Raw genomic sequence first — 22105 nt, 5'->3', positions numbered from 1 at the left:
CCAGGAGCAGTGGGTTCATGGTGCAAGCACCAAGCCCAGCAATAACCCTGGAGGCAAAAAAAAAAAAAAAAAAAAGACTGAATCTAGTTAAGGGCACCCCTCCATTTGGTCTTTCATTACTTTCCAGTGTCAGGAGCTCCAGCCTAGAACTCAGCAGATGGGGGGTTAAGACTGATGCCATGTCTTATCTCCTCCCACTCTCCATTCCTGACTTCAAACCTTCCATAAAGCCTGTTATTGCTTCCCTGACCCCACAGTGGCAGCTCCATCATCAGCTCTAGGCCACTTCAAAACAGCAGACACTGAGTCCTGGCCTGGCTGCTGGCACACCCACCACTCAGCTGTCTTCTCGGGTAAGCATGAACATCCTGAAGATCTGTGGGGCCAACAGTCCTTGCTCCTCCAAGAGAGGAAGGGCAGCTAGAAAAAGAAGTTGCTTTAAGAAGGGAGTTTGTGACTTAAAAGGCTCCTCATTGACACAACTCCTGTTCTTGGTGCTAGAGTTTTTGGACTTTATAGTTTGTTGTTAGACATTTATAGGGGACACTACTAACCCAGGGAAGAGGCAGGGGGTGGCTAGTTATGAAGATCCTGGAAAAAAGATGAACCTGCAAATGGAAACAGCTCAGGGACCAGTATTTTCCTGTAAGTATTGTTTAAAACCTATACTAAATTATATACAAATCACTATCTAGGGGTTTTAGTCTGACTTGAGCAATGCAATAACCAGTCCTGTATCACTGTCTGGGATACATGACTCCATGGAGCCAGAGCCTGTCCTGTAGATCCCACAGGAGCTGTCAGACACCAGGCTTCTCTGTGTGTGAGAGAACTTGAAGCTCAGTGCGGGTTCCTCCCACTCTCATCTGTGGGTTTTTCCAGTTGCTTTTCTTGGCTCAAGGATCACATAGTGCTACAGATAGAGGAGGGGAAAGCAGAGAAAACAGTGAAGAAGCTGAGGAAGAGACAGATTTATGAAGACGAGATGGAGAGATGGAGCTAGTGGTCCAGCCATCTGAGACAGGATACCCTGGACGTTTTTTCCAAGTTGAGGCCGTGTTGGGCATAGTAAGAAAATCTTAGCAGACAACTTCCTTTCTACCCTAGGCTGAGAACTGAGTTCTAATTTTATGTACTTATTTATTATTGGATAGACAGAGAAATTGAGAAGAGAGGGAGAGATAGAAGGGGAAAAGGACGAACACTTGCAGCCCCACTTCACCATGTGTGAAACTCTCCCCCTATAGGTGGGGTCCAGGGGCTTGAACCCAGGTCACTGTGCACTATATGTGCTTAACTAGGTGTGCCACCACCTGGTCCCCGAGAACTGAATGCTTATTGTGGGGTATCTCCTTCTAGGACTAGGCTGAAGTGTGGAGCCCCAGCTGCTAACCTCTGTGGCTAAGAGCATGTCTGCTAACAAAGGCTGGTGGGTGCCATCTGAGAGTGAAGACACCATGTCTGAGAAGTTCCTGAGGAAGACCAGGGAGTCTCCCCTGGTGCCTATAGGTAAGTGGGGGGGAGGGGATTCACCTTCCCTTAAGAGGACATGTATCCTAGTCTTTTCAAAGTAGAGAACTGAAGTGGACCTATCCACTGAACACTTAGGGGTAACCAACAAAGGTGTCAAGGTACAAAGGGGCACACAAATGAAGTGAGGAGTCTGGATGGGTGGAGGCAGCTGACCCACTGCGTGGGAGATGGGGAAACTTGGGGCATTAAAACCAACAAAAGGAAGCAGTTTAGGGTCACCTATGGCCCCCTTTTCAAGAACTTGGGTGAGTAGAAAAATGACTATACTAGGATGTAAGATCCAGCAGTTAGAGAAGGATCTGGCCCAGAATGAACAGGGTTGGGGGCAGTCAGTCTGATGGGCTGGTTTGTATATGGGGGAGTCACTAGGGGGAAGCAATCACCTTGAAAATGACATTGAAACAATTCAATATTCTAGGGATAGCTTCCTTTACCCATCCTGGAGCACAGTCTGCCTAGTGAGGTCTCTCTCATCAGGAGAGCACTGTACTGGCTGAAGTCCAGGGGTTATGTTCTCTGATTGCAGGCGTAGGAGGCTGCCTGGTGGTGGCAGCATACAGGATTTATCGACTGAAGGCTCGTGGTCCAACCAAGATGTCCATACACCTGATTCATACCCGAGTGGCAGCACAGGCCTGTGCTGTGGGTGCAATCATGCTAGGTGAGTAGCTAGGTGGGGAAACAGGAGACTGAAGTCAAACTGATTAGGCAAAAGCTGGCCGAGCTCCAACAGTGACTTTAGTTCCTGTTTCCTATATAGGCTTAGTATCATATCCTGGATTAAGTCCTCAAACTGAGTCATTTTCCGGGTACCCTGTTTAACCTTTTGTCCCAGGCTTGTGGGGATTGGGTAGTTTGTTCTAGAAGAAAAACATCATTCAGAAGAAACTATATGTTAAATTCTCTTCTCTGTATTAAAGAAGCAGATAGTTCCTGTGTGATACAAGACAAATCTCTTGCTTTGAGTCTGTTTCTCCACATATAATTTGGGTATAAACTGGCTAGGTTTTTTAACCTATAGGAACTCAAAGGCATGACAACGTGCTTGTAGCAGCTGTTGGGACTGGGGCAGAAAGATGAGCAGGGAAGCTGGACTCTCAGGGGAACAGCTAGAGTTGAACTCCTGGGACTAGTCATCATCCCTTCCTGGGACACCTTTGGAAAGCCAGAGTTGGGTGAAGAGTTCAATGCCAAGAGGCGTTTTTCCTCCCCCCACCCTTGCCTACCCCCCCCCACACACAGGTGCTGTGTACACAATGTACAGAGACTACATCAAGAAAACAGCACAGGATTCCAGGGAGAAGTAGCATTCCAATAGCATACGGGGCAGTCAGACCCTCTTAAATCAAACCTTGCTATGCTCCTAATAAAGTAGTTTGGAAGACAAGTCACAGTCTCTTTTTTTTATATGGGGAGAGCTGAGTATGGGACTAGTAAGGGCTGGTAGCACTTAGAGCAAAGGGTTGAAAATTGGAGCTCTGGCTCCCAACTTCAAGACTAGGGAGATTCTTAAAGAATAGAGGAAGAGAAGTAATCTACAGCCCCCCAAAACCCACTACAGGTCCCACTCAGAAGCCAGGCTGGGTGGGGGGAGAATGCTGGAAATGGGTGGGAACTATAAAGAGGTTTCCTGATCAGAGGAACACTGAATTATGAGGCAGGTGTTCCTCCCACTACAGGCCACTTCCCTGGAGACCCAGGCAGGAAGTTTGCAGCTGGGAGCACAGACAGTGAAGCCTCATGGGAGATGATATATCAGAACCCAAATTCCAGGATGTGACCATGTAGGAAGAAAGTGAGGGGGGAGCGGGGAGGAGGGCAGAGGAGATGGGGTGAGTGGGGATGAAAGGAACAGACAACACAGAGGTCAGAATGTTCTGTTCACTTATAAACCATGTTTAAGGTCAAACTAAAAAAAAAACAAAAAAACCCACTTTTTTCCCCACCTAAATCCTGAAGACAGGCCCCTTGGGGTTAAAGACTTTGATCCCTTTTGAGCCCAAATTCCAGTTTGTTTCTTGGGAGTGGAGCCAGGCAGAGGCCAGAGAAGAGACTAGGAAGCCAGTGCTCTTTCCTTCACTGGGGCTCTGGGCTGAAAGCATCTGGATTGTTAAAGATGGCCACAAAAGCTCCCGGATGCTTTGACAACGTGAAGACCAAGTCATAATAGGCTAATAGGCAGCAGCTTCAATTCCAGGAGCTGCAGCCCACTGTAGAGAGCAGGAGCTGCCAGTAGTCCTGGCATTCACATGGGATAGTTGAGCACAACATCTTGCTTGGCAAGCTCCAGCAACATAGGATCATCGAAGAACTTGCTGATGCTCACATCTTCACTCAGGCCCTGCAGAAAGTGGGGTCAAATATGAGACTGAGGCCTATGGGTGAGTGAGAGGCTCGTGGTGGGTGGAACGTAGGCTGAGCTGTTTCAGGAGCCTTATGTGCACCATCACAGGGGATGGGGCCCAGGTCTGGCTTCTGAAGGCCTATGCAGATAGCATCTTTCTACATTATATTGCCATCTACTCTCAGTCTTTGGTGAAGGGTCCAAAATTAAGAAACAGGAGACTCAACACCTATAGAGACCACCAGGGGCAGAGGGATGACAATGAGCCTGACGAACACATACCTTCCTACGACGTGTTTTAATCATGAATTCCCGGGCCAGGTGAGGAGCTGGCTGTGGTTCCAAGGGGCGGATAACGATACTCTTGTCTAGAGGATCACCAGGTACAATCTGAAAGGCACAGGGGTATTTAGATGGTTTGAGCAGACCTCCCCAAATACTCAGGACTTTTCTCTAGTTGGAAATTTCAGGGCTTGGAAGGGGAACAGGTAGGAAGTGTCCTTGGGAGGCCCTCCGCCATCCTGACCATTCTCTTACCTGCCAATGGTGGAAGACGGACAGAGAAAAGGCCTGCCCTTGGGTGTGAGTCCGCAGATCAGTCTCAAAGCCAAAAGAATCAATGGCTGGGATAAAAGCTTTGATGGTGTAGAGAGGAGAGCCTGGGATGGGTGCATCCTGAGTCACATGGCCCCTGAGACAAAAAACAAAGCAAAGGAGCACACTGCTCCCAAAAGCAACCTATCAAAGAATCCCCATGATGCACTACAGAGGGCAGGAAGGGCTTGCGGGCTCAGCATAAGTCTTTGTGGACGCCAAAGGGGCAGTGACATCTAGGCAAGAGTGGGAACACTGACAGGCCACCCACACTGACATTTTTCAGTACTTTCCCCAGGAGTTCTGAGAATGGTCGTCCAAGAGAATCTCATGTGTGCTAAATATGGTCATTGCCTGATTCCTAGTTATCCTTTTTTTTTTTTTTGTCTCCACAGTTATTACTGGGGCTCAGTGTCTACACTACAAATCAACTGATCTTGGGGCCATTAAAAATATATATTTTTTAAAAAATTTTTTGGATAGGACAGAGAAATTGAGAGAGATGGGGAAGATAGAGGGAGAGAAAGACACCTGCAGACCTGCTTCACCACTTGTGAAGCAACCCCCCTGCAGGTGGGGAGCCAGGGCTCGAAGTGGGATCCTTAGGCTTTGCACTATGTGCACTTAACCCAGTGCACCACCCCTTCGCCCCCAAGTTGTACTTCTTTTTTTGGGAAAAAAAAAGCCTTCTCCCTAAGTCCATGGCATGGAAAGGCTTAGAGGATAATATCCTTCTGTTCTGCTCTTACTCTCCACACCCTCCCCAACTTGCTTCAAGATGCTCACCTGCGCCTGGCCAACACAGTGTACACAGCGGAGACACAGTCTGCAGGGGCCTGTACCTCTACAAAGTAGTAGGGCTCCATAAGACGAGGAGTGGCCTGCAACAGAGAAGGGACTGAGCACCTGGGTAAAGGGAAGGCTGGGGGAGGGGGGGTTTGTCTAGGAGCAGGACAGTAGCACTCACCATGAGGAAGGCTGAGTAGACAACTCTCCTGGCAGTAGGGATGATCTGGCCCCCACCCCGGTGCAGGGGCTCCTGGGCAACCACTGCATCCAGGATCTTAAACTTGACATTTCGAATCACTGAAAAGGAGATAAGAAAGCTGACTGGAAGTGTTTCTTGTGTTAAATCAAGGGCCTATGGACAGAGCAAGAGAGAACCTTTTGCTGCCCTGAGGACATCTTATAGCTATAAAAGATATGATAGAAATCACTGTGTAGGTATTCTAATAGTATATGCAAGGGTTTTGCAAAGAGGGCCTAGTTAAGCAGACTTTGTTAGTGCTTGTTACAGGTCATAACTATAAAGTTTCCTTAGGAGTTTCTATGCTTCTTTTTGCAGACATTCACATTTATTTATTTTTACCAAAGCACTGCTTAGCTCTGGCCTATGTGGTGTGGGGGATTGAACCAGGGACTTCAGATCCCTAGTCTTGTCTCTTTGCATAACCATTATGCTATCTCCCCTGCTCTGATATTTACATTTATTTATTGATTTAATTTTACCAGAGCACAGATCATCTCTGGCTTATGGTAGTGTCCAGGATTATACCTGGGACCTCTAATGGTTCAGGCATGACAGTCTGCCACCAAGGTCATAGCTGGGGCTTGATGCCTGCATGAAGAACCCACTTTTTTTTTGGTTTGTTTTGGATAGAAAAAGAAATTGAGAGGGAAGGGGAGGAATGGAGGGAGAGAAAAAGACAACACAGCACTGCTTCACCATTCAAGAAGGTTTCTCCTTGCAGGGAGGGACTGGGGGCTTCAACCTGGGTCCTTGCGTTTGATAATATGTGTGTTCTACTAGGTGCACCACTGCCCAGTTCTTGCCCTCTTCCCTTTTGATACTATCCCTCAAACAGGAATGAGAAGCAATTGTCAGTCTAGAAATTACTACATTCCAGGACGTACAAGTATAGTATCAGGACAGGGAAGGAGAAATGAAGAAACTGGCTCAGGATCTGGGATGGCCCTTTGTGTCCCAAGCTGTTTCTCCTGTTAGGTCCCCCAAATGAGTACCTAGGTGAAGATCTCTAGTGGACTTGGGTGGGAAAAGTGGGAACACTGAGGAACTTACACTCATCACAGAGGGGGCCCTCTCGGGTTCCCCACTGGAAACCTTGAACGATGCTGTCTTTCACTGAGCCAAGAAGAGCCTTGTCCACCTGCATGAAACATGAGAGAGGGCCTTTAGCAGTGACCCTTTGAATAGCTCAAGAGTTTAGAGGGATGAGAAAGCTCACAGGTTAATAGGATGCTCTTCTTCACCAGAAGACACTAAATACAAAATGCTTCTGGAAAAAAAAAAAAAACATTGCTTTTCTATTCAACAGCTAAGAGTATCTTTCAGGGTTCCCATTAGTTCTGCTGTACCTCAGAGGGCAGGGTGTCATCTACCAGAATGTTGGGGCCGGTGGCATCAGGGCCAAAAGCCCAAATGGAACGGGCAGCCAGCAGATCCCAATCATACTTGGTCTGGAAGAACTCTCCCAGCTTCTTCCTGTAAGGAGAACATGGAGGTGTTGAATGTGATTGCTGGTTCCTGGGAACTCATAGCCCACCTTTCTGGAGCAGTCACCTCAGCCTACTCATATTGTACCCAAGTGGAGGGGTTGGGGAGGGGATGCAGCGTGCACACAAGACTTTTGTGTCCACAAAAAGCTAACATTTTTCTTCAGCCCTGGAATCAGAGCCTTGGTCTCACCTGTTCCATGTGATCTGGACCACCTCATTCTCTATATCCTCTGCAAGGCCCTTTTCAAGAGGCTCAGCAATCATGGTGATTTTGTTCCTAGTCAGAAAGGAAATGGGTAGTGAGGAGGGTCAGTAGGGCTTTTGGGAGATTAAGGTGACAAAGGAAACATCTAAAACAGCAACATCAGGGAAAGTCATAGGGATATAGAGTTAAACAATTAAAAAAAGTTTTTGTTTTTTTTTTAAGGTAGGGATAGATAGCATAATGGTTGTGCAAAGACACTCTCATGCCTGAGGTTCCCAAGGACCAGGTACTACCCCCTGTACCACTGTACACAAGAGCTGAGCAGTGCTCTGCTATTAAAAAAATTTTTTTTAAATACTTTTTTTATTTTATTGGACAGAAGACAAAGATATTGAGATAGGGAGGGAGGAAAGAGGGAGGGAAGTTGTGGGAGAAAGGGGGAGAGGGAAGGAGGAAGGGAGAGGAATAGAGAGAGGGAGAGAGAGAGGCCTGTAGCACTGTTTCACCCCCTTGGAGGTGGGAACTAGGAGCCTGAACCTGGGTAAATTGCACACTCAACCAGGTGCGCCACTGCCCAGCCCTGAGTAAAGCAATAAATGATTCATTTTCTATCATCTTTCATTTGAATCTATTACTCTTTAAAATGAATTCTTTTTTAATATTTATTTTCCCTTTTGTTGCCCTTGTTTTTTATCGTTATAGTTATTGATGTTGTCATTGTTAGATAGGACAGAGAGAAATGGAGAGAGGAGGGGAAGACAGAGAAGGGGAGAGAAAGACACCTGCAGACCTGCTTCACCGCCTGTGAAGCGACTCCCCTGCAGGTGGGGAGCCTGAGCTCGAACCGGGATTCTCACACCAGTCCTTGTGGTTCGCATGCACTTAAACCACTGTGCTACCACCTGACTCCCTTCCGCATAAATTTTTTTTTTCCCCTCCAGGGTTATTGCTGGGCTCGGTGCCTGCACCATGAATCCACCACTCCTGGAGGCCTTTTTTCCCCCCTTTTTGTTGCCCTAGTTGTTGCAGCCTCGTTGCGGTTATTATTGCCATTGTTGACTTTGCCTTGTTGTTGGATAGGACAGAGAGAAATGGAGAGAGGAGGGGAAGACAGAGAGAGAGGGGAGAGAAAGATAGACACCTGCAGACCTGCTTCACCGCCCGTGAAGCGACTCCCCTGCAGGTGGGGAGTCGAGGGCTCGAACCGGGATCCTTACGCCGGTCCCTGCGCTTTGCACCATGTGTGCTTAACCCACTGCACCACCGCCCAACTCCCCCGCATAAATTTTAAAGACATCTTCAATGAAATAAATCTAATTACAAAGAAGACTAAGGCAAGTATAATCCTATGAGACCACATCAAATTAAAAAGGTTTTGCACAGCAAAAGAAACCAATACCCAAACAAAGAGACCCTCACAGAATGGGAGAAGATTTTTACGTGCCATACATCAGACAGAGTTTAATAGCCAAAATATATAAAGAGCTTGCCAAACTCAACAACAAGACAACAAATAACCCCATCCAAAATGGGGGGAGGACATGGACAGAATATTCACCACAGAAGAGATCCAAAAGGCCGAGAAACACATGAAAAAACACTCAAAGTCATTGATAGAGAAATGCAAATAAAGACAACAATGAGATACCACTTCACTCCTGTGAGAATGTCATACATCAGAATAGGTAGCAGCAGCAAATGCTGGAGAGGGTGTGGGGTCAGAGGAACCCTCCTGTACTGCTGGTGGGAATGTCAATTGGTCCAACCTCTGCGCAGTCTCCAGACTGCGGTCCAACCGCAGTCTGGAGAACTCTCAGAAGGCTAAAAATGGACCTACCCTATGACCCTGCAATTCCTCTCCTGGGGATATATCCTAAGGAACCCAACACTCATCCAAAAAGATTTGTGTACGCATGTGTTCTTGGCAGCACAATTTGTAATAGCCAAAACCTGGAAGCAACCCAGGTGTCCAACCACAGATGAGTGGCTGAACAAGTTGTGGTGTACACACACACACACACACACACACACACACACAAAATGGAATACTACTCAGCTACTAAAAACAGTGATTTCACTATTTTCAGCCCATCTTGGGTGGACCTAGAAGAAATCATGTTAAGTGGAATAAGCCAAAAACCAGAAGGATGAATATGGGATGAGCTCATTCTCAGGCAGAGGTTGAAAAACAAGATCAGAAAAGAAAACACAAGTAGAACCTGGAGCTGGTATATTGCACCAAAGTAAAAGACTCTGGGGTGGGTAGGGGGAGAGTATAGGTCCAAAAAGGATGACAGAGGATCTAGTGGGGGTTGTATTGTTATGTGGAAAACTGAGAAATGTAATGTACAAACTATTGTATTTACTGTCAAGTGTAAAACATTAATGCCCCAATAGAGAAATTTAAAAAAACCAACCAACCAAACAAACAAAAACCAAGTAGGTTTGGGGCAAATTTTTTTTCCACAATAAAAATTACCTTATTTCCTTATTAACATTAACAATTTCCTTATTTCCTTATTAACATTTTGTCACATATAGAGGCAAATGTTATAAGAAAACTTATCTATTATTTTTTGGGAAAAAAGATTATTTATTTACAAGAGAGAGAAAAAATTATGCATCACTTTGGCACATTCAATGTGGGACTGAATCCAGGAACTTATGCTTGCAAAGCTCAATATATTTTTTTTAACTTTTTTTTTTAATATTTATTTATTTTTTCCCTTTTGTTGCCCTTGTTTTATTGTTGTAGTTATTATTGTTGTTGTTGTTGTTGGATAGGACAGAGAGAAATGGAGAGAGGGAGGGGAAGAAAGAGAGGAGGAGAGAAAGATAGACACCTGCAGACCTGCTTCACCGCCTGTGAAGCGACTCCCCTGCAGGTGGGGAGCCGGGGTTCGAACCGGGATCCTTATGCCGGTCTTTGTGCTTTGCGCCACCTGCGCTTAGCCCGCTGTACTACAGCCCGACTCCCGCAAAGCTCAATATTTTATCCACTGTGCCACCTCTAGCATTGCAATTTATTTACTTGAGAGAGAGAACAGAGTACCACTTGGATATATGTAGACCTAGGGACTGAACCTAGGGCCTCTCTTCTCAAACCTGGGTCCTCATGCTTAGTAAAGTGTGTGCTCAACAGAGTATACCACTGCCCAGGTCTGTGCCCACTGCCCCCATCCCCTTTTTAAGAGAGGACAGACATCAATCACCACTCCACCACATATGGAATGTCCTTAGTGCCTTCCATGGTACTAGGGCACAAATTCCAGGGTCCCTGTGTACAGAAGGGTAGATACCATATTGAACTACCTCTTAGTCCTAAAGCTACTTCTTATTTTTGTTTTTTTAGATATAGACAGACACATACACACACAGACAAAAGGGGGGGAGGGTAAGAGAGAGAGAGAGAGAGAGAGGAGACATTGAAGTTGAAGCTTCAATGCAGTGAGGGCTAGACTGAACCTGGGTCACGCACATTGCAAAACAGCTATCATTCATGTGAGCTATTTTGCCTGCTCCCTAAAGCTTACTTCTTATTGGGTGTTTCAGCAAAGCACTTGAGCGAAGATGTTTCCACCACTGTTTCACAAAATGTGACGACAGGGTCAGCCACCTAAGGATAAAAACAAATTGTCAGATAAGGCCTAATTTTGTCAGAAGAACAATCTTTCATCAAAATAATTCTGAAGTTCCCTTGACACTACCTTTGTACTGAACCCATCTTAGTCAGTATTAGCAACGAGGACAAGAATGAGTAAAAAGTCTAAGAAAACTTAGTGCAGTACAGAAATTATGTCCTCAAGCCAGGCGCTAAGTGGGGGAATCAAACTGGGACCTAAATTACAGTCCTCCAAGGTATCCTTCAATATCTGTTCAGCTGTCCCACAACTATTCACTAAAACTATTCCTCTGGGTCTGCTAGAGACTGACTGGGAGTGCTTATTCAATTCTCAACCCATACTATCTGTGGAGGACAACTATTCCTTGAAACTCCCACACAGCCTGTATCTGGTTAACCAGTATGTCTTTTTTTTTTTTTTTTTTTTTTTTGCATTCAGGGTTATTGCTGGGCTTGGTGCCTGCACTTTGAATCCACTGTTCCTGGAGGCTATTTTTCCCCTTTTGTTGCCTTTATCATTGTTGTTATTATTGTTCTTATTGCTGCTGCTGTTGTTGGATAGGACACAGAGAAGTAAAGAGAGGAGGGGAAAACAGAGAGGGGGAGAAAAAGACACCTGCAGACTTACTTCACTGCCTGTGAAGCGACCCCCTGCAGGTGGGGAGCTGGGGGCTGGAACTGAGATCCTTACGCTGGTCCTTGTGCTTTGCGTCATGTGCGCTTAAACCACTGTGCACGCTACCACCCAACCCCCCTAACCAGTATCTTTTATAGCACTAAGCCTGGGATTACTGGTAGAAGAATCTAAGAGGTTATTATCTTATCATCCTCTTCCCTCTTGATTTCTGGCTGTTTCAATCCAATAAATAAAGATGATAATATTAATAATAATAAAATGAGGGTTCTGGCACTTTACCTTGATGTCTATCTCTGAGTACATCTTCCGCAAATCGTGCATCACACAGTCCAGATAGAGCTCGCCAGTACCTAGAATCACGTGCTCACCAGACTCTTCCACCTGAAACAGCAATCTTGGTGGTTACACCCTGCCTCTTGTGCCAGCAACATGAGACAGAAACAGAATCAAGGTCAGAAACCAGGAGAATGTACATGAACTCACTACCAAAAAAGGGTGATGACTTAGTGTCAGTTCCACTCTCTTCAAAAAGATCAGCAAGGCTGGAGAGATAGCAAAAAGACTTTCACGTCAGACATCAAAGGTCAGGGGTTCTACCTTAAACCAGAGCCGAGCAGTGTTTTGGTAAAAATAAAATAAATAGTGGGTCAGTGAGAGCAGTGACCTGTAAGTCTGGCTTTAAGATATCTGGCTCCCTCACCACAGTGCTGCTGGGTTTTAATTCCCATCTTAAAAGTCACTTGAGGGAAAATGCTGCTCTCTGTAGACACAAGCTGATCCTTTAGTCTTGACCAACCACTCAATCACTCTCCAAGGAGTATCTCCACCAATCTGAACACTTGTGGAAGATATATACACATGTGCATGTGCACCCACTACCCTACACAATAAAGGGTTTCACCCCCTATTCTTGCTGATAAGGCAGCTCAAAGCAGCTCAGACACATAGTGGACATGAAGCAGTGGCAGCACACAACACCTATTTGGGGCCAGCAGGGCTTGGAAGTTGCTGTGGGCCACAGACATACCTTGGTGGTGAGCGACGGGTAGCTCTTGTTGACTTTGCGCAGGCCGTCTAACATTTTAGGTAGTTCAGAGGGATTTACAGGCTCCACAGCAATCTTGATAACAGATGTGGTGTTGAACTTCAGGGGCCGGAAAATCTGAGCCTGAGATGTAAAATGAAGAATAAGGACAACTGACCTGAATAGCCATACAAGGAGCAAAAAGCAGTAAGAGGGAGCCAATACTGCTAAGGAAAGACAATTCTCTTAACCAGGAGCAATGTGCTGGAAGGCAACCTGAAGGATCAGTTATTCCCATGTGTTTTGGCAGGACAAAGAGTAGAAAGAATTGAGGGACCCCTAATAGAAACAGAAGCAGAAATAGCCAAAGGAGAAATGTTGACCAACACCTAATAATCATCAGCATCTGAGCGGAGTACAGGGAGACTATGCAGGGTCAGAGCTATGCAACCAAATCTGTGCTGAGGAACCAGGTGAGAAACCAGGAAGCAGCAGTGACTAGAATACAGCCCGTCATGTTCTGCTCTTTGTTGCTCATGTGTTGTTCATGGTTCTTTGGCTTAAGTCTTTCTAGTTAACTCTTCACATAGTTACCTCCTCATTGCCTCGGGGTTCAGTTATGGTCGCCGTCTTCACAATTGGTTGATCAACACCTTCAATCAGAACCCAGTTGCCAGCAGGAACACGATTCACCTCAATGTGGTACCTAGAGCATTAATAAAACTTGGGCTGAAAATTCATTCCATACAAATTTACTGAACAACTCATATACCAAGTAATGAGTGAGGGGTGGGGGGGGGGGAAGGGCTACAATAAACAATGACATGAACATACAGATGTGTAATTACAAACTTAGGAGTGGTAGAGAGAATGAAGCATTTCAAAAGGACTAAACAGGACAACCTAATTCTAGTTGAATGTTAGCTACTGACTAAAAAAGATATAGTCCGGGAGTTGGGTTGTAGTACAGCAGGTTAAGCACAGGTGGCACAAAGCGCAACTGATCCCAGTTCGAGCCCCTAGATCCCCACCTGCAGGGGAGTCGCTTCACAATTGGTGAAGCAGGTCTGCAGGTGTCTATCTTTCTCTCTGTCCTATCCAACAACAACAAAACAAGGGCAACAAAAGGGATTTAAAAAAAAAGGGGAGTTGGGTGGTAGCGCAGCAGATTAAGCGCATGTGGCGCAAGGATCAGCATAAGGATCCCGGTTTGAGCCCCCAGCTCCCCACCTGCAGGGGAGTCACCTCACAAGCGGTGAAGGTTTGCAGGTGTCTACCCCCCCCCCCCCCGTCTTCCCCTCCTCTCTCCATTTCTCTCTGTCCTATCGAACAATGATGACATCAATAACGACAACTACAACAATAAAACAAGGGCAACAAAAGTGATTAAATAAATAAATAAAAATGGTGATTTCATCTTAAAATAAAAAAGATGTAGTCTATGGGACAGAATGTAGTGATGATGAAATCACCATAAAGACTGCAATTTGGGGGAGTTGGGCAGTAGCGCAGCAGGTTAAGCGCAGGTGGAGTGAAGTGCAAGAACCAGCATAAGGATCCTGGTTCGAGCCCCCAATGCCCACCTGCAGGGGAGTCACTTCATAAGCAGTGAAGCAGGTCTGCCGGTGTCTATCTTTCTGTCCCCTTCTCTATCTTCCCCATCTCTCTCCATTTCTCTCTGTCCTATCCAACAACAACAACAACAATAACTACAACAATAAAACAAGGGCAACAAAAGGGAATAAATAAATAAAGTTTAAAAAAAACCACCTGCAGGGGAGTCGCTTCACAGGCGGTGAAGCAGGTCTGCAGGTACCTTTCTCTCCTCTCTGTCTTCCCCATCCCTCTCCATTTCTCTCTGTCCTATCCAACAACAACATCAATAACAACTACAATAATAACTACAACAATAAGGCAACAAGGGCAACAAAAGGGAATAAATAAATAAATAAATTTAAAAAGTTCAAAAATTGCAATTCTGGGGAGTTGGGTGGTAGCACAGTGGGTTAAGTGCAGGCGACGCAAAGCGCAAGGACTGGCATAAGGATCCTGGTTTAAGCCACCAGCTCCCCACTTGCAGAGGAGTCACTTCACAAGTGGTGAAGCAGGTATGCAGGTGTCTATCTTTCTCTCCCCCTCCTCTCTCCCATTTCTCTCTGTCCTATCCAATAACAACGACATCAATAACAACAGTAATAACTACAACAACAATAAAAAATAACAAGGTCAACAAAAGGGAAAATAAATTAATTAAAAAAAAAAAAAAGGAATAGACTTCTAGGAAGGGAGATTTAAGATCACCAAAAGGAGAATTCCCACTGCAAAAGCTCATATAACCCATCCAAAGTGCAAAGACAAAGCTCTCAGTGTTCTTCCAACAGTAGCTGCCTTTTGGCCTTAGCGTCTTTGGGTAGTAAGACCTACAAGTCAATAGAGCTGCTGAAGAAGGGTCATCTTAAACTCTATTAGGGGGAGCTCAGCAGCTTCTGTGCTTCCAAGGAATTAATACCCCAGTACCTGGCTACGGAGATCCAAAGTCGTCCCACAGTGCATATCTGGGAGTCTTCCTCATCCTCCAGGGTGTAGTTCTCCCCCAGCACCTTCACAGGCTGCCCAGCGTGGATGGTGCCACTGAGGACCCGGCCAAAGGCATGAAACTGAACTCCATCATCTGTGCTGTACATCTTGGTAGTGTGGCACATCAGAGGACCCTGAAAGTGGTGACAAAGTGTAGTCACAAGCACACACACTCAGTGATTACCATTGTCTCTACCTCTCATGACAATAATGGCAAGCGTTATATGAGGCAGGAAGGGGAAGGTATGAGGTAGTGGGAAGGGAGGCAGTAAATATCAGGTCTGGTATAAAGTGGTGCCAAGGACTGAACCTGTAACCTCTGGACCTCGGATATACAACTGATACTCTAATAGGCTAAGCTGTCTCCCTGGCCCTGGACTGCCACTGTGAAATTCAAGATCATAAAAATTAGTATCCCTAAATTCATTCAAAGATAAAACTCACAACTCAATTAGCTCTGTGTTTATGCTAAGAAACTAGACTGCTTTAGGAATAGCTGGAAAATATTTATTTAAAAACCAGTACCAAGGACAGGAGATAGCTCACCTAGTAGGGTGAATGTCTTGGTTCAAGTGCCAATACTACACGGGAGTGCCAGAGCACCAGGGGAAACACTGGTGCTATGGTGTCTCCCTCTCACTATGTGGAATAAAAAGAACACAAAATTTGACCTAGCAGCAGCAGAACAGAACAGGCTAGAGGACTTAGCATCATAGAATAAAACAGAATGAAATGATTTGCTACCATTCATTGAAACTTTACTTCCAGGTACATGCCAATACTTTCTTATCCATATTTAATTCTCATAACAAGTGCAGAGCTTCAATTTATTTATTAGGTAAGGTGGGGGGGGAGTCAGAGCTTCATTTTGGTACATGTGATGCCAGGAACTGGACTGTGAACCTCATTCTTGAGTCCAAATGCTTTATCCACTACACCACCTTTCAGGCCACACATAGTTATTTATTATCCTTACTTTACAGCCAAAGACTCAGACTCAGAATGAAAGAAAATAATAATATCCCCAAGATCATAGGACTAAGAGTGGTCATATTGGGCTTTGTCTAGTTCAGTTATTTAATAATTTTATTTATTATTGGATAGAGACAGAGACACCTGCAGCTCTGGTTCACCACTTGTGAAAGCTTTGCCCCAGTAAGTGGGGACCAGGGGCATGAACCTGGGTCCTTGTGCACTAATGTGAGCACTTCACCAGGTGTTGGTCCATTTAAACTTTAAAAAAAAAAAAAAGGCATATTGATTTAAAGGGTGGAGGAGAGACAGAGAGATAGATAGTTTGGAGTAATGCTCCTCTATCTGCAGTGTCATGGACCAAACCCAGGACCTCACACATGTAAGTCCTGAGCTTTACTGACTGATTCACCTTCCTGGTCACTAAGGTCAGGCTTGGAATTCAAGTCTGACTAAGTGTGTTCATGGGGAGAAGCACTGCAGGACATGATTAAAAGAAGTTACTATTCCTAAGATTAGAAAATAGGATCCCCCTACAGAAGGGATATAATCAGAGCTGGGGGGCATATTTCCTTACGTCAGGATCACAGTCGCTCATGGCCTCGCCAAGGTCGGAGTCCACACCGCCGGTGTAGGTGTGCTCAATCTTGGACTTGGCACCCACCTTTGGAGAGGGGATATGCTGCACACACATGTCCACAAAGCCTATGGAGAAAAGAAAGCCTTCACTTCTACTCTTGTGGGGTGGGGGTGGGAAAGTGAATGCTCAAGTATTGGCCCACTCATGATGGTCAAAAACTTAAAGTGAGTCCCCACCTGCAGATGGGGAAACTTCCCGAGTGGTCAAACTGTGCTCTAGGTGTTTCTCTTCCTCTCTCACTCTCCCATCTTCTCTCTCAATTTCTTTCTGTATCTATCCTAAAAAATGCTTAAAGTAAGAGGACTAATTTCTAACTCTAAAAGGCATAGTATAACACTATGATTTCAGTGAAAGTGATGCCCTGCCATATTTCATTTTATTTGTTATTGTCAAGGTTTCACTACTCCAGAGGCTCAAATCTGGGTCACCCCCTGCCTGGTGCCTTCTCAGCTTACTTATCTTAGCAACCCTAAGACGCCAGATTTCAGAGTTAGTGATGCCAGAATACTGCAAAAAGCATGTTTCAGTGATTTCTTGGAACTCAAGTGACAAAAAATTTTTTGTCAATCCATTAATCTTTCTTACATATAAACTCTTTGGCTGGGGAGCTAGCATAATGGTTATGTAAAAATCCTTATGCCTCAGGCTCTCAATCCTTAGCACCACCATAAACCAGAGCTGAGTAGTTGTCTAGTTAAAATAAACAAAAATAAATATAAAAAATATAAGCACCTAGACTGAACTAAGCACTCCACCTCCTCTTTCTAGATTTGCTTAGAAAAATTCCAGAGTTGACTATTCATCTTTGAGGGGTAGTGCATGCATCTGTGTTCAATAAGTCACCTTCCTTTTCTAATAGTCAGTAAGTTACAGAAGAGAGAACTTTCACTAGAACACTGGGGTAGATGTTCGCTTTTTTTTTTTTGTATTATTAATATTTCTTTATTTTTTTGATAAAGATAGAGAAATTGAGAGGGAAGAGGGAGAAAGTGGAAAAGACAGAGAGATACCTGCAACCATCTCACCATTTGTGAAGCTTCCCCTCTGTAGGTGGAGGATGGGGACTTGAACCCAGGTCCTTTTGCACTGTAATGTGTGAGCTCAACTACCCAGCTCAGGCAATTGCTTTTAATTAGTATGTTGTATGTCAGATGAATTGTAAGTCAGATTATTCAGTATGGCAGGCCAGACTGAACTACTGAAATGATGTACTTTGGGGATTTATACACTTAATTCCCAAAAGACTTAGAATCAAGAGGTTGCTGAGGTGGCTATCACCTACTCTACCTCTATTTTTTGTTTTTGCCTCCAGGGTTATCTCTGGGGCTCGGTGCCTGTGCTACAAATCCACTGCTACTGGAAGCTATTTTTCTCCCTTTTGTTGCCCTTGTTGTTTTATTGTTGTCGTAGTTAATATTATTGTTGTTCTTGATGTCATTGTTGGTAGATAGGACAGAGAGAAATGGAGGAGGGGAAGATGGTGGGGGGGAGATAGACACCTGCAATCTGCTTCACCGCTTGTGAAGTGACTCCCCTGCAGGTGGGGAGCCAGGGGCTTGAACCAGGATCCTGATGCTGGTCCTTGTGCTTCTTGTCATGTGCGCTTATCCCACTGCACTACCACCCGACCCCCTTTACCTCCATTTTTTATAGATGAGATTAGTCACAAAAGAATTAGCTAGCACCCTGGGAGGTAGTACAATGGAAACTCAAGCATGAGATCCCAAGTCCAATCCCCAGAATCACATATGTCAGAGTGATGTTCTGGGCTTCTTTTTCTCCTCCTCTTCTCATAAAACTATAAGCTGGCTCAGGGACAGTACCAGAGCAAGACTTAGTTCTTCTCTCAACCAATCTAGGGCTCTTTCTATTTTATCACTTACTTTCTTTTTTTTAAAAAAATATTTATTTAATTTATTTATTCCCTTTTGTTGCCCTTGTTGTTTTATTGTTGTAGTTATTGTTGTTGTTGTCGTCGTTGTTGGATAGGACAGAGAGAAACGGAGAGAGGAGGGGAAGACAGAGAGGGGGAGAGAAAGATAGACACCTGCAGACCTGCTTCACCGCCTGTGAAGCGACTCCCCTGCAGGTGGGGAGCCGGGGTTCAAACCAGGATCCTTATGCCGGTCCTTGTGCTTTGCGCCATATCACTTACTTTCTTTGTATCAAAACTGAAGAAGAGTTCAGGAGAAAGATATTTAAGTTTATAGCTCGTCTTCCAAGTTCTCATAGCATGCTTTTCTACCTTTTCCTTTTCTTCCTTCATTTTTTAAAGATTTAGTTATCAATACACCAGGGAAGTGAACAGTGTCACTCTGGCAAATGTGATGCTGGTGATTGAACTTGGGACATCACGTATGTGAGTTTAATACTTTATCTAGTCCTAACTCTCAGCTTACCCTACCTTCTTTCTGTCCCTAGCTAGCATATTAGAACTTTATTATTATTTTTTTATTTACTTATTACTGGATAGAGACAAACTAAGAGGGGAGGAGACAGAGAAGGAGAGAGACAGAGATACACTTGTAGTTCTATTTCACCACTTATGAAGCTTTCCTCCTGCAGGTGGGACCCAGGGGCTTGAACCCCGGTCCTTATTGCACTATGTGTGTGCACTTAACCAGGTGCGCCATTGCCTGGCCCCACATATTAGAACTTTACTTGTATGCTTTTCTGGAAGGTACAGTTAATTGCTTTTATTTCCCAAGGCAGAACTCTGGTTATATTCTGCTAAGGAAAGAAGCGAGGGAAACATGAGGCATTCTGTATCCCAATAGGCATTTGGCTTAAAAAAGCCTCAGATCCTCGAACCACGGTGGGATAAGGAATAGGTTCCCATGATACATACAGCAGGGCACAGTATGATGATATAAGAGCTCTTTATTACCTGTAAACTCGCCAAAGAATTTTTTGCACACCAGTCTGAGCAGGGGGCGGATGTTCAGCTTCAGTTCCTCCTTGGTCAGGTGTATGCCAAGTTCATCCAGAGTCCTTGGGAGGCTGGTATCCACATCACCCACAACCTGTGACAACAACAGATACCATGTCAGCTGTACTGACAGCCCCAATGTGGTGCTACAAAGGACAAAAGAAGGGTAATTTGAAGTGTCATTGTGACTACTTTTTTTTTGTTTGAAATATTTATTTCCTTTTTTATATAACTTTTTAAAAATACTTATTTATTCCCTTTTGTTGTCCTTTTTTTTTAAATTGTTGTAGTTGTTGATGTCATTGTTGCTGGATAGGACAGAGAGAAATGGAGAGAGGAGGGGAAGACAGAGAGGAGGAGAGAAAGACACCTGCAGACCTGCTTCACCGCTTGTGAAGTGACTCCCCTGCATGTGGGGAGCCTGGGCTCAAAACGGAATCTTACGCTGGTCCTTGTGCTTCATGCCATGTGCACTTAACCTGCTGCGTTACCGCCCAACTCCCTATTGTTACTTCTCCTCCTCCTCCTCCTTCTTCCTTTTCTTTCCTTTTACCACAGTATTGCTCAGTTCTGGCTTATGGTGGTGACAGTGATTGAACCTGGGACCTTGGGAGCCTAAGGCATGGAAGTCTTTTTGCACAATACAATTTTCTCAGGTTCTCTCTCTCTCTCTCTCTCTCATCACTGTGTGTTTTCCCACTGTATGCTGACTTTTTCAGATAGGAAAGACAGAGGCAGGGACAGACAACACAGTACCAAAGCTTACTGTAGTGTGATGGGGGCTGGGCTTGAACCTAGGTTGTGCTATTGACAAAGAAAGTACACTATCCAAGTGAGCTATTTTGCCTATCCTAAGTTCTCTTCTAAAGGAGAACTCTTTGGGGACTGGAGATAGCTCGCCCAATGCAGTACATGCAGTTTTATGTGTGAGATGCTTACATGGATGATAGTGTAGAGCTCTCCTCTCACTAAAAATATTTTTATTTATTTATATTTTGTATAGAAACAGAGAGGAATTGAGAGGGAGACAGACAGAGAGCCACCTGCAGCCCTGCTTCATGACTCATGAAGCTTTTCCCTATAGGTGGGGACCGGGGCTTAAACCTGGGTCCCTGTGCACCATGTGTGCACTTAGCCAGACGTGCTACCACCCGGCCCCCATAAAAGTTTCATACCTGAGGGGGCTAGGCAGTGGCACACTGGGTTAAACACACATAGTACAAAGTGCAGTGAGCAGTGAAAGGATCCTAGTTCGAGCCCCCAGCTCCCCACTTGCAGAGGGAGGTCACTTCACAATCAGTGGAGCAGGTTTGCAGATGTCTTTCTTTCTCTCCCCCTCCTCTCACAATTTCTCTCTGTCCTATCCAATAACAAGAACAAACAAAAAATGGAAAAAGTGGCCTCCAGGAGCAGTGGACTCATATTCACACCAAGCCCCAGTAATAACTCTGGAGGAAACAAAACAAAACAAAACAAACCCTTTCATACCTGAAGCTCTAAGGTCCCAGATTTAACTCCCACCACCACCATAAGTCAAAACTGAGCAGTGTTTTGGTGTTTCTCTTTGTAGCCTGGTCTTTCTCTCTGTAGTGCTCTCTCTCTCTCTCTCTTATTAAAATACAATAAAATTTTGCACCAAAGTAAAGGACTGGGGGGGGGGATAGCAATATAGTCCTGGCACACAATAGTATAGGACTTAGGCTGGGGGTTTGGGTATTCTGCAGAAAACTTGAGAAAATTGACACATGTATTTACTGCTGAATGCAAACCATTAAAATATACTTTATAAAAAATAAACTAAAAAAGGGTAGTGGTAGGTAGCATAATAGTTATGCAAAGAAACTCTCATGCCTGAGACTCTAAAAGTCCCAGGTTCAATCCCCCGCACCACAAGCCAGAGCTAAACAGTACTCTGATTTAAAAAAAAAAAATTCCCTAGCACTGCATTAGCAAAAAAAGGAAAGGAAGAGCTCTTGACAAGGAGAAAAATCTGGTTTCAGGGGAGTCTTTTGTATTTATCCTCCAAACCAACCATGGGTGAAGTTTGGCTAAAGAAAGGCATTTAACTGCATTATTGCCAGTGCTGCCCCCTGGTGTTTGAAAAGCAGAATCACATCCTGACTAGGAATTCCTTGCCCTTCCTTCCCTATTTAGTCTTCTCTGATTTAGAGGATCACTGTACTGGAGGAAACCAAAAAAGGTCACCTAGCAGTCCATGCCCTGTCAGGGCAGGGCCAAGTTAAATCATCCTCAGCAGCCTCAAGGTCTCGACTGAGACAGATTCTATAAATTAATTTTATTAATCTACTCCAGTGTGACAGAAGATACTATTTTCAACACTAATACAGTTTAATCATGGTATTTTGTCTTGGTGTGTTTTCCTGTTTTGTCAGCTGGAATGGCCACACACATTTTGTTCATGTATTTATTTATCACAGTGCTTTTTAAACACTCATATATTTTATAGTTGTCTTAGGAGAAAGATCTGTAATGAAAATTCTATAAACATTT

At 44.7% G+C, this 22105-nt stretch overlaps 2 protein-coding genes across 7 annotated transcripts in view; one reads left to right on the top strand and one right to left on the bottom strand.

Annotated features, from left to right (window-relative positions):
* The first annotated feature begins 231 nt into the window (after window positions 1–231).
* HIGD1B (HIG1 hypoxia inducible domain family member 1B) lies at window positions 232–2920 on the top strand. 4 transcript variants are annotated; one of them, XM_060203345.1, is made up of 4 exons: window positions 232–353; window positions 1360–1509; window positions 2060–2194; window positions 2776–2920. In XM_060203345.1, exons 2-4 carry the CDS (start codon window positions 1410–1412, stop codon window positions 2838–2840), a joined length of 300 nt encoding a protein of 99 aa, XP_060059328.1. In that variant the 5' UTR covers window positions 232–353; window positions 1360–1409; the 3' UTR covers window positions 2841–2920. The 4 variants fall into 4 exon arrangements, with proteins under 4 accessions (XP_060059328.1, XP_060059330.1, XP_007535803.1 ...); XM_060203347.1 differs by lacking the exon at window positions 232–353 and adding an exon at window positions 482–645; XM_007535741.3 differs by lacking the exon at window positions 232–353 and adding an exon at window positions 913–1068.
* A 488-nt stretch (window positions 2921–3408) lies between these two features.
* The window catches only part of EFTUD2 (elongation factor Tu GTP binding domain containing 2), a 54257-nt gene continuing 35560 nt past the window's right edge, over window positions 3409–22105 (bottom strand). For all 3 annotated transcript variants that reach the window (XM_007535739.3, XM_016193704.2, XM_016193705.2), the window contains exons 14-28: window positions 19553–19688; window positions 16603–16730; window positions 14994–15187; window positions 13071–13182; window positions 12480–12620; window positions 11732–11833; window positions 10727–10809; window positions 7179–7265; window positions 6848–6974; window positions 6552–6639; window positions 5439–5557; window positions 5258–5352; window positions 4415–4568; window positions 4160–4267; window positions 3409–3874 (exon numbers count right to left, since the gene is read on the bottom strand). In XM_007535739.3, coding sequence (XP_007535801.1) covers window positions 3779–3874; window positions 4160–4267; window positions 4415–4568; window positions 5258–5352; window positions 5439–5557; window positions 6552–6639; window positions 6848–6974; window positions 7179–7265; window positions 10727–10809; window positions 11732–11833; window positions 12480–12620; window positions 13071–13182; window positions 14994–15187; window positions 16603–16730; window positions 19553–19688 — 1770 coding nt within the window. In that variant the 3' untranslated portion in view covers window positions 3409–3778. The remainder of the gene's footprint in view (window positions 3875–4159; window positions 4268–4414; window positions 4569–5257; window positions 5353–5438; window positions 5558–6551; window positions 6640–6847; window positions 6975–7178; window positions 7266–10726; window positions 10810–11731; window positions 11834–12479; window positions 12621–13070; window positions 13183–14993; window positions 15188–16602; window positions 16731–19552; window positions 19689–22105) is intronic.

This window comes from Erinaceus europaeus, chromosome 12, assembly GCF_950295315.1.
Source record: "Erinaceus europaeus chromosome 12, mEriEur2.1, whole genome shotgun sequence".
NCBI lineage: Eukaryota > Metazoa > Chordata > Mammalia > Eulipotyphla > Erinaceidae > Erinaceus > Erinaceus europaeus.
Note: the sequence above shows the minus strand (reverse complement) of the source record. Positions and strands in the feature narration are given on the sequence as shown.

Bases quoted from the DNA above. Each gene is read 5' to 3' on its own strand.
- HIGD1B (XM_060203345.1), top strand. From the start codon at position 1,410: ATGTCTGCTAACAAAGGCTGGTGGGTGCCATCTGAGAGTGAAGACACC. The intron at 1,510-2,059 runs GTAAGTGGGGGG...CTCTGATTGCAG, and splicing joins GTCTCCCCTGGTGCCTATAG to GCGTAGGAGGCTGCCTGGTG. The intron at 2,195-2,775 runs GTGAGTAGCTAG...CCCCACACACAG, and splicing joins TGTGGGTGCAATCATGCTAG to GTGCTGTGTACACAATGTAC.